The 17,945-nt window shown below is 28.4% G+C and overlaps 1 protein-coding gene and 1 pseudogene across 1 annotated transcript; both read left to right on the forward strand.

Moving 5' to 3' along the window:
• The first annotated feature begins 10,857 nt into the window (after positions 1–10,857).
• On the forward strand, positions 10,858–13,537 carry LOC125830224 (peroxidase 72-like; annotated as a pseudogene).
• A 1,119-nt stretch (positions 13,538–14,656) lies between these two features.
• On the forward strand, positions 14,657–17,187 carry LOC125830225 (peroxidase 72-like). Its single transcript, XM_049509433.1, has 4 exons — positions 14,657–14,875; positions 15,335–15,526; positions 15,937–16,102; positions 16,772–17,187. Exons 1-4 carry the CDS (start codon positions 14,657–14,659, stop codon positions 17,185–17,187), a joined length of 993 nt encoding a protein of 330 aa, XP_049365390.1.
• Positions 17,188–17,945: the final 758 nt, after the last annotated feature.

Raw genomic sequence — 17,945 nt, forward strand, 5'->3', positions numbered from 1 at the left:
AAGAGTCAAAGATTGTAGAGTGTAGATTGATGTGCGGCTGAGGGCTGCTGCTATGCTAAAAAAATAAAAGTTGAAAAGTTAAAGTTTAAGTTGGACTTAGACCTAATTTTACCTATTTTTTTATTTAATATTAATAAAATATTAATAATATTATAAATATAGTGTAATATATTTCGGTACACCGAAATACCGAATTATGTAAAATGACATACCGAAAACCGAATCGAAATACCAAAAAATACGAAAATATATACCGAAAACCGAAATACCAAAATAATTCGGTACGGTTCGGTGTTTCGGTTTCTCGGTGTTTATGCCCAGCCCTAGAATGTAGACAACCCATTTCAAATTTTCAGCACCTGTATCGCCATTCCAGACCTATATATCGTTGTTCTTTCTATGTATACCTGTGTATATACTTGTATACATCATGGATACTGCCCTCTTTTGGGATTTCTGGGATCTGAAAAATCAGTTTCCAGCCACTATTTGTTGTATTGAGCCTGTTCATCAGTTCCACAGCTTGCTACGGGGGCTGACTCAAAAGGGAAGAAGGATTTCGGGCCTTTATGGCCCATCCGAAATGCAAATGGAGGGGGAAAGTGTCCATAATTGACTCAAATGGAGTTTTTCACATGCAAACGAAGAGAACGAAGATTAGCACACATCTTTCATAAAATGCAATAAGATATGACTAAAGCAATTTTCCACATGCACAAAAAGAAATGGAACGTACATCCACCTTAGAAAACTGCAAATAAACAATACTTATATGCAGAATATGCAAACAGAGATATTATTAAGTATTAACTATGAGTTGAATTAAAAATAATAATAAATCATAAATAAATAAATAATAATAGTAAAAAAAAAAGTTGCTACCTATCCCCTTAGTTATGAATAGTGAACAACATATTCCAAACATTTGATTAAGCATTTTGATTTGATAAAAATGGTTGACATGTTACAGGTTCGCAAGCATCTTTTAGGAAAACTTATAACTCAGACCACTTAATGATTCAAATCAGCTTGATAATGAACACAACAACCAAACTTAAACCACAACAACTCATATATGAGCAAACCACATTATACTAATATCACATATTTAAACACTAATTTAAAAGCAAATCTGGTCAAAATGGAAGCTTACACGTTAGAATGGAATCATATTTTGGAAGAGAAATGAACTGTTAAATATGAAAGAAAACAAATTAACTAACTGAAAATAACATCAAAGTAATCACCACAACAAGATTAAAAAGAGAACAAACAACTATGTTTCAAAACTCAAACTAGCACTCTATTTTTAGCACACTAAAACATGAACACAAGAGGACAGAGATCTGGAAAAAAAAAACAATAGAACCCTCATTTTTTTTAATTGTTATTATTATTAGTATTTAATTGTTTTAAAAAAGAAACGACAGCAAAGAACAAGCATTTTTCAACTAAAACTTCGACAAAATTTTGACATATGACGCATGAGAATTGCGGCGAGACAATCACACGATTCGGAACAAAACGAAATCCAAACTTAAACAGTTATAAATTTGGATTTAAACATCTAATCAAGGCAAGGTACGAATAACACGATGATCAACCAAGAATTCCAGCAACAAAGGTAATAGACTATGACCATTCATATTCGATGCAAGTGAAAATGAGACCAAGGAAGACCCAACAGAGACATGTTCATCATGTGATGTTCGGAATTGAAATTAAAAGTAGAGGAATCAGCGAAAGTTCACCACCAAAACGACGACTCCGACGAACTCACGCGAACAAAGAGGCCAGCAAAGGCTCTATCAATGCCAAAACCCTTACTCTCTCTACTCCTATTTCCCAATATTTATATGCAAACGTTTAAGCTAATAATTTATTATATCTTCTTTCAAATTTCAGCCAACTCCTCTCAATCCTTTCTTTTTTTCTCCCTCCACTTCAACAGTGACTAAGAGGAAAATATATAGGGGATTTTAGGGTAGAATTTTAGAGGGGGGGGGGACGATGAAATTCGGATAGGGCAATGGGTCATTAGAAATTCAAAATTGAAAATCTTTCACCCTTATGGGGAGACAACCTTTTCTGAGGAATTCGCCCCATTCCGAAAGAGGAAAGAGGGGATAAACGGTTAAGATCGACTTCTTTGTCCTTGAGAGCCGACATGTCTTCATCTCTTGGTTACAAGGACTGAGACGCGTTGCTGGCAGGTACGAATTGGAGAGGGACGGGTTCACGCGTTACTCGGGATTTCTGGGCTGCTGGACGACTACAAAATCGCTGGGTTTCGATTTTGTCACGTATGGAATGGGGAAGACGCAGAGGTACTGCTTGGTATCGATGTACGTATTGTTTGCTGGGTATCTTTTGTGAAGGAAAAGGGGAGTGGGTCGGGTCACATGAGTTAGGTCAGTTGGGAAGTGGAGAATTGTAGGGATTGGGCTGGAAAATTTAGAGATGAGGAAATGGGCTGGGAAATGGGAACAAAGGTATGGGTTGTTGGAGTTGATTTGGGCTGTTGGAAAATTTTCAGATAGGCCCAAAATCGGTCTTCTAAGTGGGTTTAATAAAAGGCTAGATTTGGCCAAATGAATTACAAAATTAGCCACCTTATTAACCAAATTGAGTTTAACTTGCAAATCGGCTAAAATCTAAACGAGATGAATTTAAACAAGTTTAATTAACAAGCTTCTTAAATTTAACAAAATAAAATAGTTAACTTAATCAAACTAATTAATTCAAAAATGTTAACTATAATTTAAGCTAAACTAATTAACAAAATATTTATCTAAAAGTAAAATCTTTTCGACTCGATTTTCGAATATTTATAAGGTATACTAATTATATAAAAACATATTCATTATTTAAAAATCATAAAATTACTAAAATTACCTAAAAATAACTTGAATATATTTGAATTTTTATAAAATTAATTATTTCAAATTGTTTGAAATTAATGAAGCTCGAAAATTAATTCCTATCATGGATGTCCAAAATTGGGTGTCAACACTTGTCTTCTTCGATCAAACCATGGATAAATATTAGTATTCCGATCATTCTTATACATGGATATCTCTGTCTAATGATTTACTTGTGATTTTAGGTGAATTCTATAAAATTTTCCAAGATTATCCACATTAACTATAAACAAAGAAGATTAACTTATAGAGAGAATCCAAGGCTTGGATTTTTTATACAGAGTATTGGATCACAGGCTGTGCAAGTTGTGTCATTGTTCTAAAGAAATGATTATGTTAATTAAACAAATTAAATGTGAGGGCTTAAATAATTAGATTTTTATGCGGAATCTTTAATGGTATTTTAAGGTAATAAGAGAAAAGAAATTGCAAATGGGACTGACAAGTTTAATTGTGGAGTAATAAATAAATTTAATTAGCCTTACAAGTTTAGATGGAGTATTAATTAGATGAGGTATCCATGTTTATATTCACAAAAAGTGACAGAATGAGCTTAGTCACCACTTGTTCAACAATTTGGAAGTGTTAGATTATATTCATAAAAGAATTTTCCACATGTATGTGCAAAATAAAAAAAAATAATTAAAAGACATAATGAAACTTCTATTATTATAATTATGAAAAAGGGTTAAAATAAATAAATCTTTTAACATATGCACTTATCAATATTTTGATCCAAAAATGCTTCTATTATTACTTTGGATCATAATATCATTTTCCTAATTAACATATCGTTTTTTTCTTTTTAAACACATTATTTTTCAATTTATATAGGAAGCTTACACACATTGATGGTTCAGATATGTAACTAAAAAAACTGAGATACTTCATATATGTTTTTGACCATTTGCTCAGTGTGCAAGTCTATCATGGACAAGAAAAAATAACTGAAGAGGATATTAAATTAGGAAAAGGCCTTGGTATGGAGTCGTCTTTGTGAGAGAGCGTTTTACCCCCCAATGTGGGACTTTCTAGTGCGAATCCAAGGTTAGTCGAACTCCAATGTGAATACCAAACACCGGGTGAAAAATCACAAAATTTTTTAGAAAGAAGCCTTCTTTTTTAAACAATTTGAAAGAGAAAATAAAACAAATAAATTGAAACAGAAAATTCTCTTTGTTTTAATTTGTTTCTCATACCTTTTTTTAGTTCATTTAAAAATAACATTTTTTAATAATTTTTTAATTTTAATTTTTCACCTGACATACATAAAATCACAAATTAAAGAATATACATATTTTTAATTCAAGATTATAAATACAAAAGTTTTGGATCCTTTTCAAAATTTTGTGTCAAATAAAAATCAGATAAACCAATTAAAACAAAAAGAATAATATTATAAAAGTTTTCGGATCTATCTTTGCATTTTGTGCAGATAAATGACAGGCTTGACCAAACAAAAATAATATAAAATCTCTAGTTGCATTTTTGCATATTATTAACTAATTGCGGGAGGTCGGTGTTAAATCGGGGCCAAATTTAAAACAAAAAAAAAAATCATCAAATATTATAATTAATGTAATATTTTTTTCACTATAAAATTAAATTAATATATTGGCGTGTTAATCATATTTTGTTGATAAGTGTTGATAGTTATTAAATATTTTTGGTTATATAATAATTATTTGAAGAAAGAAATTATTTAGGAGGGAGAAAGTATTTTATTTTTTATTTTTTTTAGTGTAAATTTTTTTACACCATCAAATTATCTTCAGTTGTTGTAGAAAGTTGTTTATTTTATTTTTGAGATTACAAGTCTCGCATTTTAAGAAAACATACTTATCAACATTTTTTAAGTGATCGAATTATGAATATTATTTCTCTCTCTATATATAAACTTAATTTCGAAAAACCTAATAATTTATGTATAGTCTTTGAAAAAGGGCCTAATTCAAAAGGTGACAAATGAGCTTACTCAGCACTTATTCAGCAATTTGGAAGGTTATGCCATGAAATATTACTATTTGAAAATTCATATTTTATTTCAACACATGTATGTGCAAAAAAAAAAAGAATTAAAAATTAAAAGACATGATGAAACTTTAATTATCAATACTAATATAGAAATGAGATAAAAAAAAATGTTATTAAATTATGCGAAATTAATAAATAATGCCCTACAACAATACGTTTAGTGAATACTTCTGGTACATGAAGCTTTTAATTATTAAATAGTCTAAATAAATTGTATTAGAAGCTTTAGCAATATTATATTGTATGACATTTATCAACAATTGATAAATGTCTTTGCTTGTATTTTCACTAAAACCTCGTTTGAATTAGTATAAATATTGCATGTTTTGATTTTAAGTTTTTTGGTGCACCCCTTTATCAAAAAAAAATAATTAATCTTTTAAAGTTTAAATATTCTTAACGAATTTATTTACCACACAATTATTCAAAAGGATAATAGAACCCCACAAAGTAAAAATACGTAACTGAAAATTTGGATCAAGTCTCGGATACTTTTATGCTTTTTCTCTTAATATATTGTTGTTGAATATCATATTTAGATTGTCTTACAAATAGATTTATAACATTTATGTTTAATATGTGACATTAAAATAGTTTCTATAAAACTATATGTGCAAGTATGTTTTGGTTTAAGATATTCCAATAATCAAAAAATATTTTAGAATCCATTTTGACTGGAATATCTTGACCCAAAACCTATATAAAATTCCTCATAGTAATAATGTTAAAGATTCAAATTAAACTATCATAAATTGTCAAATCCAAACTCAGAAATAATTGTGTACTTATCTACAGGCCACCTAGTTCAATTCAATTGATCTAAATGATAAAAGTAAAACAAATAAAAAATTATACCTAGTTTTTGTTTTTCCTCTATCAAAGAAAGAATAATAGAGTTATAATTTTTCAATTATAGAGCTTAGGGTATTTGAGAAGAAGGGAGCAATTTCATATAAAGGTGATGAGGTTGCTACCCAATAACTAATTTTTAGCGGCAATTAATTAGCGACAATAACTTAATTGTCATTAAATATCTATTTTTAAAGGTAATTAACACTTTTTGTAAGTGTCTCTAAAACCTATAGCAATATTGATCTAATGATAATTAACTATGTTTGCAAAAGTTTTAACACTCTTTATTAATGTGTATATTTATTACCGCTGAACAAAACGAATTTAATGATTAAGAAAGATGAGTTGATGAATGTATGAATTTCTCCATCATTGATCAAAATCTCGTTTTCAAGTTTTGGGAACAAAACTTCTTATAGGGAACACATTCATTTCTTTTTACGAGCTCTTTGCAAGTTGCAAAAATAAGAATCATGAGATGGATGGATGTGTGATATACTAAACGAGATAAGTTTAGAAATGAGGATATTAAGAACAAGTTAGGATGAGAGTGACCTTTGTGGTGAACAAGCTGAGGGAAGTAAGATTGAGATGGTTTGAACATGTGAAGAGATGTGAAGATCTCCTAGTGAGGAGGTGTGAGATGTAATATAGTGGGTACAAGGAGAGAGGGTAGATAGAGGCGGAGCCAAGATTATGAGTTTGGGGGTTCTAAATCAATTTGTTAGGGGATTCACAAGTTAATATACATAAATTTTTTTTAATTTTCTAATACAAATACAGGGTCTACGAAAAAACTAGTTGGTTTGTCCGAACCCATGAACCCGCACCTAACTCCGCCTCTGAGGGTAGAGGTAGGTCAAAAAGAGTATTAGGAGAGGTGATTAGACAGGACATGACACAATTTCAGATTACTGAGGACATGACCTTAGTTTGGGGGGTGGGGGGGTGTGTGGAGAGGTCATAGATTATGATAGAAAAGATTTGTAGGTAGTGAAGCTAGCGTTGCCTTGATTTTTGATTGGTGTAGGTATTAACCATATGCTTGTAGGTCTTGTTTTTTTATATCTATCATCATATGTTGTTTATTGTAGTTCAGTTCTCACACTATTTTGTTGTTATGTTATTGTTCCTCTCTTGTAAAATTTGCACTTCTTTCCTTATTGGTTGTTATGTTTCTTCGTTGTTTCTTTTTTCTACTTGATTTATTGTATTTGAGTCGAGAATTTTTCGAAAATAACCTCTCCACCCCCACAAGATAAAGATAAAATATGCGTACACACTATTTTTTTTATATCCCACTAATGAAATTTCACTGAATATGATGTTGAACTCTACGCGATACAAATTCCATTTTGCCAAAGCTTTTACAAAGAGACGCATATGGTAAAAACAAAAGCATGGACTTTTGCTTTATAAATGTAATCTTCTTTCGTAGAATATTTATCTGTTAGTAATTTCTATTTTGTGGACTCATATATTAACATATTATACATAGATTTATTATTATTAAAAGAGCTTGTTGTATGATCTCATAAAATATTAAAGTTTCAGATCTAAAAAGTAAATACCTATTAATATGAATTTATTTTAGAAAATTTGAAAATTCATAAATCTTTTCTTAAGTCTGATGGAGACTTACTGAAAAGGTACATTTCCAACCTAAAAATGGTACTTTAGAATCCTTAAATAAGCATGGTCCCTAAACCAAAAGACAACGTTCTTTTCTTTTCTCTCCATCTCAGATAAGGAACATCACAAAGAACTATCTTCAATGTTTGGAAGATCTTGTCTTCTTCGATCAAGTATTACCATGGATAAATATTAGTAATCCGATCATTCGTATACATTGATATCTCTGTCTAATGATTTACTTGTGATTTTAGGTGAATTCTATAAAATTTTCCAAGATTATCCACATTAACTATAAACAAAGAAGATTAACTTATAGAGAGAATCCAAGGCTTGGATTTTTTATACAGAGTATTGGATCACAGACTGTGCAAGTTGTGTCATTGTTCTAAAGAAATGATTATGTTAATTAAACAAATTAAATGTGAGGGCTTAAATAATTAGATTTTTATGAGGAATCTTTAATGGTATTTTAAGGTGATAAAGAGAAAGGAAATTGCAAATGGGACTGACAAGTGTAATTGTGGAGTAATAAATAAATTTAATTAGCCTCACAGGTTTAGATGGAGTATTAATTAGATGAGGTATCCATGTTTATATTCACAAAAAGTGACAGAATGAGCTTAGTCACCACTTGTTCAACAATTTGGAAGTGTTAGATTATATTCATAAAAGAATTTTCCACATGTATGTGCAAAATAAAAAAATAAATTAGAAGACATAATGAAACTTCTATTATTATTATTATGAAAAAGGGTTAAAATAAATAAATCTTTAACATATGCACTTATCACTATTTTGATCAAAAAATGCTTCTATTATTACTTTTGGGTCATAATATCATTTTCCTAATTAACATATCGTTTTTTTCTTTTTAAACACATTATTTTTCAATTTATATAGGAAGCTTACACACACTGATGGTTCAGATATGTAACTCAAAAAATTGGGATACTTCATATATGTTTTTGACCATTTGCTCAGTGTGCAAGTCTATCATGGACAAGAAAAAATAACTGAAGAGGATATTAAATTAGGAAAAGGCCTTGGTATGGAGTTGTATTTGTGAGAGAGCGTTTTACCCCCCAATGTGGGACTTTCTAGTGCGAATCCAAGGTTAGTCGAACTCCAATGTGAATACCGAACACCGGGTGAAAAATCACAAATTTTTTTTAGAAAGAAGCCTTCTTTTTAAAACAATTTGAAAGAGAAACTAAAACAAATAAATTGAAACAGAGAATTCTCTTTGTTTTAATTTGTTTCTCATACCTTTTTTTTAGTTCATTTAAAAAAAACATTTTTTAATAATTTTTAATTTTAATTTTTCACCTGACATACATAAAATCACAAAATTAAAGAATATACATATTTTTAATTCAAGATTATAAATACAAAAGTTTTGGATCCTTTTCAAAATTTTGTGTCAAATAAAAATCAAATTAACCGATTAAAACGAAAAGAATAATATTATAAAAGTTTTCGGATCTATCTTTGCATTTTGTGCAATCATGTGCAGATAAATGACAGTCTTGACCAAACAAAATAATATAAAATCTCTAGTTGCATTTTTGCATATTATTAACTAATTGCGGGAGGTCGGTGTTAAATCGGGGCCAAATTTAAAACAAAAAAAATAAAAAAAAAATCATCAAATAATATAATTAATGTAATATTTTTTTCACTATAAAATTAAATTAATATATTGGCGTGTTAATCATATTTTGTTGATAAGTGTTGATAGTTATTAAATATTGTTGGTTATATAATAATTATTTGAAGAAAGAAATTATTTAGGAGGAAGAAAGTATTTTATTTTTTATTTTTTTTAGTGTAAATTTTTTTACACCATCAAATTATCTTCAGTTGTTGTAGAAAGTTATTTATTTTAGTTTTGAGATTACAAGTCTCGCATTTTAAGAAAACATACTTATCAACATTTTTTAAGTGATCGAATTATGAATTTATTTCTCTCTATATATATATAAACTTAATTTCGAAAAACCTAATAATTTATGTATAGTCTTTGAAAAAGGGCCTAATTCAAAAGGTGACAAACGAGCTTACTCAGCACTTATTCAGCAATTTGGAAGGTTATGCCATGAAATATTACTATTTGAAAATTCATATTTTATTTCAACACATGTATGTGCAAAAAAAAAAAAGAATTAAAAATTAAAAGACATGATGAAACTTTAATTATCAATACTATTATAGAAATGAGATAAAAAAAATGTTATTAAATTATGCGAAATTAATAAATAATGCCCTACAACAATACGTTGATCCAAAAATAAATTTCAAAAAACTAAATACTTTTGATTTTATTACATTTGGTTCAAAATGCCTTTTTTTTAAAGTAAATATATTATTATTTTTAACAAACATTATTTTTCAATTCAGGTAAGAAAAAAAAACCCACACATTGATAGTTCAGGTATATGACACTCCTAAAGTTGAGATACTTTAGTTGCGTTTTGACACTTTAATTGAGTGTGTAAAGTGTATTGTGGACAAGTAAAAATAAACAAAAAGAATATTAAATTAGGAAAGAAGCTTTCTTTTTTAAACAAATTGAAAGAGAAAATAAAACTAATAAATAACGGAGTATTCTCTCCTCTCCGATTTATTTCTCTTAATTTTCTTTTTAGTACATTTAAAAGCAAAGTCTATTTTTTTTTTATAACTCTTTAATTTTAATTTTTAATATTTTTTAAGCCACCATAATGGATTGGTGGGGATCAGGTAGGGCTAGTTTCAAAGATATATAATAAAGTAATTACTTCATAATAAATATAGTTATAATTTATTTATATTAAAAAATAATTAAAAGTCACAGAGAGTATACACTAACTATACAATATAACTTGTCAAAATACACGGACTATACAATATAACTTACTTATACATGAGCTATATACTGACTATACATTATGATACACTCAAAAGGCTGAAGATAGCTTAATTATACATGAAGTATACACTGACTATTCAACTTCGATCAACTCAAAATCACCTATAAACAATCTCAAAATTTAGATATAAAATAATCTCGATATTTCAAGTCTTTTGATATACAATTCACTCAAAATGATTCACATTTTCGGTACGTCCGATTTAAAAAAGAAAAAAGAAAAAAAAAACAAAGAATAATGACGAAGCAAAAGAAGATAATTCGCTCAAAATCACCTCTAAACAATTCTAAAATTTAGATATGAAATCCTCTTAATATTTCAAGTCTTTAATTTTGATATATAATTTATTCGAAATGATTCTCATTTTCAATACAACGAATTTAAAAAAAGAAGAAGAAATCTTATTATATATCTCATTGAACACTATATATACTCATGAACAAGGTATCATATTACATATTAAAGCTTCTTTTTTCTATAAGAAGTCCTTATTAGAACTTGTCAACATGGCTAAAATTTTGAGTTTATTCTTTATGATCATATCTCTTCTTGCTTTTGCACCAATATTATGTTTATCAAGCAAAACCAATTATAATTATAGTTACTTGTATCCACAATTTTACGATGGGTCATGCCCGAAAGCAAAAGAAATTGTCAAGTCTGTTGTTGCTAAGGCCGTAGCCAAAGAAGCCCGAATGGCTGCCTCTTTGCTACGACTCCATTTTCATGATTGCTTTGTTAAGGTACATTTTTCCTCATGTGTGTCACTTAGGAAGTGTCCATAGTAAAAATATTTATTATATGTTCTTGATTCATCAATATACTTTCCACGATAGCATTTGAGTAGATATTATTACTTTTACTCGAATCAATAATATATAGTACTTTGTTTATGATTGAAAATGTTTTTTCAAATAATAAGTCATTTTCCAATATTTGATTATCAGAAATATGTCTCAATTAAGAACAATTTCAATAAAAGTGTAGGAAAATGACTTCCCTCACTTTTGGGGAAGGTAAATTTGCTTTTCTAATTTTTTTTAACTTCAAATTATTGTATTAACCGACATTTGGACAATATTTTTAATAATTAATACTCCAAAGTTCCATCAAACACTATTAAGTTTGTTGATATTGTTATCAATCTTTAATACCTTTTACAAGAAAAAGTTCTCCATTATTCTCTAATTAAACATCGAAAAACTACTCTCTAGAAAATAAGAGGGTGTATAAATAAGCTTATAATTGGATAGTCAAATCAAATTATATGTACTTTTTGACTTATAATATTTCCGATTTATGACTTTTTAAGTACTTTTGATTCGATCAAACTTTTCGATTTATGTAGGGTTGTGATGCATCAGTGCTTCTGGACAGTAGTGGAACCTTAATAAGTGAAAAATTATCAAACACCAATATGAATTCAGCACGTGGATTTGAAGTAATTGATGAAATTAAATCTGCACTTGAAAAGGAATGCCCTCAAACTGTCTCTTGTGCTGATATATTGACACTTGCTGCAAGGGATTCTACTGTTTTAGTAAGTACAACTACTTTAAGCCTAACAAAAAGTAGTTGGGACAGAGCTAGAGTATCAATTAAGAATTTTGATTAGATTTTATACTTATATATGAGAACAAAAAATCTATTAAATATGTATAAATAACGTATAATTGTGAATTCGGTAATTAAGATGAGTTATGAATTTGTGTAGAGTTTGAGAAATCATAAACTTAATTAGGGGTCGTTTGATTGGTGAGATTATGAAATGTGATAATATTTTATTATGCATTTGGTTATGAGTATTAATTAGTTTTAGAATTCATTTTGTACAAAAATGATGGGATTAGCTATTTGTATAGAAGGTGAAATAGCCTAATCTCATAAAATATTTTTATTTATCTCATTTCGATAATCAAATGATCCCTAAAATCCTGATTCCGCCTTTATTATAGGTACAAAAAAAGTTACATTATTTTATGCTATTAGTATATAAAACTTAAACTCAATTATTATTTATGCAGGCTGGTGGACCAAGTTGGGAGGTCCCATTGGGAAGAAGAGATGCAAGAGATGCTAGTATAAGTGGCTCCAACAATTGCAATAACATTCCTGCTCAAAACAACACATTTAGTGCCATTCTCACTAAATTCAAGCTAAAAGGACTCGATCTTGTTGATTTTGTTACTTTATCTGGTAAAAATAATTACTCCTAATATTTTTCTTTAACCACCCTTAATCACTTATTTTTCCCCCAACTTTTTTTTAAATTATTATTATCAGTATATATAAATTAAATTTATTTTAATTTTTATCCAGACTATAAAATAGGAATTAGTTATGACACTATTAGACACAAAGGTTTTTCCCTCTGTGAATCAGTGAGAAATTTTTGTTGTAGAACACGATTTTCCTACTCATATCCGACCAAACCAGCTTACTAGAAAAATGCACGATGAAAAACATATTCTCATCGAAATAGGGAGAAACTTCTTAATTTTTTTAGATGAAAACATTACTATTTTTTTTTTCTTTTCTCACAGATCCAATCAAAATATCTATGAGAACTTACACTGAAGATTCTTTAGTGAAAAAATAGTGATTTTTTAGTAGCGTGAAGTCCTCGCTAGCCAGTCCATCGTTAATTTCCTCGTAGCTAACAGAAATCCATCACTAAGTAGGATTAGCAACAAATTTTTACTATTTAGATTCAAAATTTGTCTATCGCTAAATCTTGTTTTACTATAGTTAATACTAGAAGAAATTGTTGTGCAGGGAGCCACACAATTGGAAAAGCAAGATGTACTAGTTTCAAGCAGAGACTCTACAATCAATCAGGCAAAAATTTACCAGATTATACATTAGATAAAAAAATATGCTGCCCAATTAAGCACTAAGTGTCCAAAATTTGGTGGTGACCAAAATTTATTTTTCTTGGATTATGTTTCACCAACAAAATTTGATAACAATTACTACAAGAACTTGTTGGCTTCAAAGGGTTTATTGAATTCAGACCAAATTCTTGTAACAAAGAATGAAACATCATTAGAATTGGTGAAATTGTATGCTAAAAATAACGAGATTTTCTTCAAGCAGTTCGCGAAATCCATGGTGAAATTGGGAAATATTTCACCTTTAATGGGACATAAGGGAGAAATTAGGAAGAATTGTAGAAAAATGAACTAAGAGAGTTCAATTATTGTGTCTTTATTTGATGTAATTTTTATGTTTTTATTTTATCATTTTTCAATGTTTTTTTAAAAAAAAATAATTGTCAATTTGTAATCATCCTATGTACCAATGTTCATCTTGGTGTGCTAAATGTTAATAATTGTTTCATATGAAGCACTTACCATTTTCAATATGGTATTTTATGTCCATAATTTAATTGTTATAGGTTTTAAAATGTGTATTTAACATTTTTTAATAGATTTAGTGATAATAATAAATATATGTATTTATAACAATACTCTATATTAATTGACCATATATTTTATAAAACGGTGTCAAAATATAAAAAATTTGGACACACGTAAAAAATAAAGACAATGTCAACATATAACGTATGGAAAACTTAAATTTTAACTTAGCTAAACAATATAAATTTTCCGTTATTTATAGTAAAAAAGAAGTTATTGCGAGACTTTTCTCAAAAATGTTGCGTGACTTAATTATATATCAACTCAATTAGTAAGATATGGAGTCGTAAAGGTTATCTAGAATGCATTAAAAATGAGTTAATAAAATTTGAAAATTAGACATAGATGAATAAAGACGGATCAAATTAATTATTTATTATTACTTATAAAGCACAAGTTCTACTTTACTAAGCAAGGTATTGTGGAAATTAATTTTTATAATTCTTACTACAAAAGGTACAAATCCAATCTAAATGAACAACAATTACGTTCAAATTGGCGTGGCATAATTGAAATTTCGATATTCAAACTTCTAAATTTTAATCGTGAATTCGGACATATAAGCTTAAAGTTTTTTTTTTCTGAAATAAAATTTATATATTTAAAAACACTACTTAAAAAGTAATAGCTATAAATCACGATAATAAATATTTTTTATATAAATAAATTATTAAAAATAAATTAAATTGACTCTCGAACTTTCAGTTGTGTCACGTAATACTCTAAGCTACCAAGAACAAACGGGAACCTCAACCTTTGAACACTATATATACTCATTCATTGTATCTCAATTTTATTATAAAAATCCAATCTTCTTATATGTTAAAGATAATTTTTTATTTTTTTTATAACAAGTCCTTGATTAATTATTAAAACTTTACTCATCATGGCTAAAATAATATGGACTTTATTTCTTGTTGCTTTTGTATGTTTGTCTAGCAAGACCAAATATTATGTTTATGGTTGCTTGGACCCACAATTTTATGATTTGTCATGCCCTAAAGCAAAAGAAATTGCCAAGTTTGTTGTTTCTAAGGCAGTAGCCAAAGAAGCAAGAATGGCTGCCTCTTTGTTGAGGCTTCATTTTCATGATTGTTTTGTCAAGGTACGTAAATTGTCAGGTATATTTTGTAATGTATGAAAAAGTGACTTTTTGAGTGACAGTCAGAAAATAATTTTCACAAATGTTAGTCTACATTGATTGATTCTTCTCCAGGGGCGGACCTAGCGGGGATAGATAGGGGTGCACGTGTACATGTTAACTTCGGAAAAAATCATGTATATATATGTATATCTATATTGAGAAACTGACAAAAACTAAATATAACAAACGGTGCACCCATGAAAAGCATAAGATGACACTTGGTACTGCTGGTATTGGCTAGTGCATCCGCCCTTGTGATCTTGGTTTGAGCCTAACCAGAATCACATTTTATTATTTTTATTATAAGTTTTGAATTTAAAGGTTAAAATTGCTAGATTAGAAATTCGAACCTATAATCATTCAGTAGATTACTTATTAAATATTTTCCATGATATTTTATTATATACTATGATCATGCAGGGTTGTGATGCATCTTTGCTTTTGGACAGCAGTAGAACAATAATAAGTGAAAAATTATCAAACGCCAATAGGAATTCGGCACGTGGATTTGAAGTAATTGATGAGATTAAATGTGCACTTGAAAAGGAATGCCCTCAAATTGTCTCTTGTGCTGATATATTAGCACTTGCAGCAAGAGATTCTATTGTTTTAGTAAGTACTAACAACTTTATGCCAAGCAAATATAATAAATTTGACTAAATAATAGCTTACTACGGATTTGAACGAATTCAATAATTTTTATTTAAATTTTGTACAATCAATATATTAAATTTTTTGTTAAATTATATATAGAAATATAACTATGAATTCAATAATCAAGATAAGTTGTGGAATCGTGGCAAGAGAATTCATAAACATAAAATTGACTCATCCTCGAAATCCAAAACGAAAAGAGCGATAGAACGAAATCACATTATTTTAGTGACATATCTAATCAAATAAACTATGTCTCTATTATTAACATAAAAACAAAAGGGTATCTATAATTATCTTAATCTGACTATATAATTATTTTTATACTATTAATGTATAAAACTTAAATTCGATTATTATTTGTACAGGCTGGTGGACCAAGTTGGGAGGTTCCATTGGGACGAAGAGACTCAAGAGAGGCTAGTTTAAGTGGTTCCAACAATGATATTCCTGCTCCGAATAACACATTTGATACTATTTTCACTAAATTCAATTCAAGAGGACTTGATCTTGTCGATCTGGTTGCTTTATCAGGTAAATTTTTATCCTAATTATTCATTTACATGACACACATGATATTTTTAGTCTATCACAAAAATAAATACATTTTAATATATTTACATATAAAATATATTTGATTGTTTAGAAGAATTTCAAAAAATATTATACCTTAAATTTTATATTCGATTAAATAAAATCAAATAAAAAGAGACGAAGGGAATGCTACTTTTTCTTTAACCACCCTTCAATCCCTTGTTTGTCATCATCCCTCACTTCTTTAATTTCTATGCACTAGACAAATAAATTTACACTATTAATTTATCGAAAAGATAACACTATATAACCATCCATATTAATCAAGATTAGTAACTTAAAAGAAATAAGAAAGTAACTAATTACAACAGACTAAAATAGATGCAACTTGTTTACACTGTATTTTATCCTATTACGACACATCACTTGTATTATTTATATAACCTAAATAGACGTCTACCCAACTGAGTAAATTAAAATTAGTCCGCAGATGTATAATATATACATATAATTCATGTGTAATATGTATATCATGTATATTGAATATATAATCTATGTATACTAGCTTAAAAAAAGTAAACAGTAAGTCTGACTAGCAATTCATATAAAAGACCCTAAAATAAACTAGTTATAAATTTTATTTACACTGTCGGTGCGTATTCTTTGCAGGGGCCCACACAATTGGAGATTCTAGATGTATCAGCTTCAAACAAAGACTCTATGGTCAATCAGGAAATTACTATTTTCCAGATTACTCCTTAGATAGATTTTATGGTGCACAATTGAGCACTATGTGCCCAAGATTTGGTGGTGACCAAAATTTATTTTTCTTGGATTATGTGTCACCAACAAAATTTGATAACAACTACTTCAAGAACTTGTTGGTTTTAAGGGGTTTGTTGAACTCAGATCAAGTTCTTGTGACACAAAATATGGCATCATTACAATTGGTGACATTGTATGCTCAAAATAATGAGATTTTCTTTCAGCAGTTCGCGAAATCTATGGTGAAAATGGGAAATATTTCACCTTTAACGGGATTGAGGGGAGAGATTAGGAAGAACTGTAGAATAATAAACAATTAAAAACTATAGACTTTTTTTTAACAAAAAAAAATTATATCACTAGACAAATGTCTAGTGGCCTTTTATTAATAATTAAAATAATAATCTCCACTTTATTAATTTGAGTGAGGTAATAAACCTCTACTAATTAAGAAGAAATATTAATTATTGTGTATCCATTATCTGTAATTTTTTTGTAATCATCATCATATATCGAGTTCATCTTGGGTTGCTTAGTGTACTACATGTTTATGATGATTTCATATTTCTATATGTGATGAAAAGAAGTATAAATATTTTCATATTGTGTTAAGACATATGAAGCAAGACATCAATTTCTCAATGAGATTAAAAAAAATTATGATTGTATGATCATAAATTCTCTATTTTAAGTGCTTTATAAAAGATCGCAGCGATCATAATACCTTTTTGTGGACCAAAGCATTCTTATTTATGATCTAATTTCGCTAGGTATAAATTTAGAGAATGTTTACCATGCTCAGCCTAAATTTTGTAGAAATTAAGTTATGCAGCATAAAATGTATATATTTCTATGATCTAATTTCGCTAGGCATAAATTTAGAGAACCTTTGCCTTTTTGGGCATAAGTTTTATAAGAATCAAGTTATATTTTTTTACCATTTTACGACATAATCTGTGGATTCTAAAACTGATAAGACAAAAAGACCAATATGTAAGAAGTTGATTTTTGAAGAAGAGAAAACAAGTCAAATTACTACAACATAAATATTTCATATTTCATACTTCATACTTAAACA

The sequence above is a fragment of the Solanum verrucosum genome, unplaced genomic scaffold, assembly GCF_900185275.1.
Source record: "Solanum verrucosum unplaced genomic scaffold, falcon-dt-bn FXZP01000072.1, whole genome shotgun sequence".
Lineage (NCBI taxonomy): Eukaryota > Viridiplantae > Streptophyta > Magnoliopsida > Solanales > Solanaceae > Solanum > Solanum verrucosum.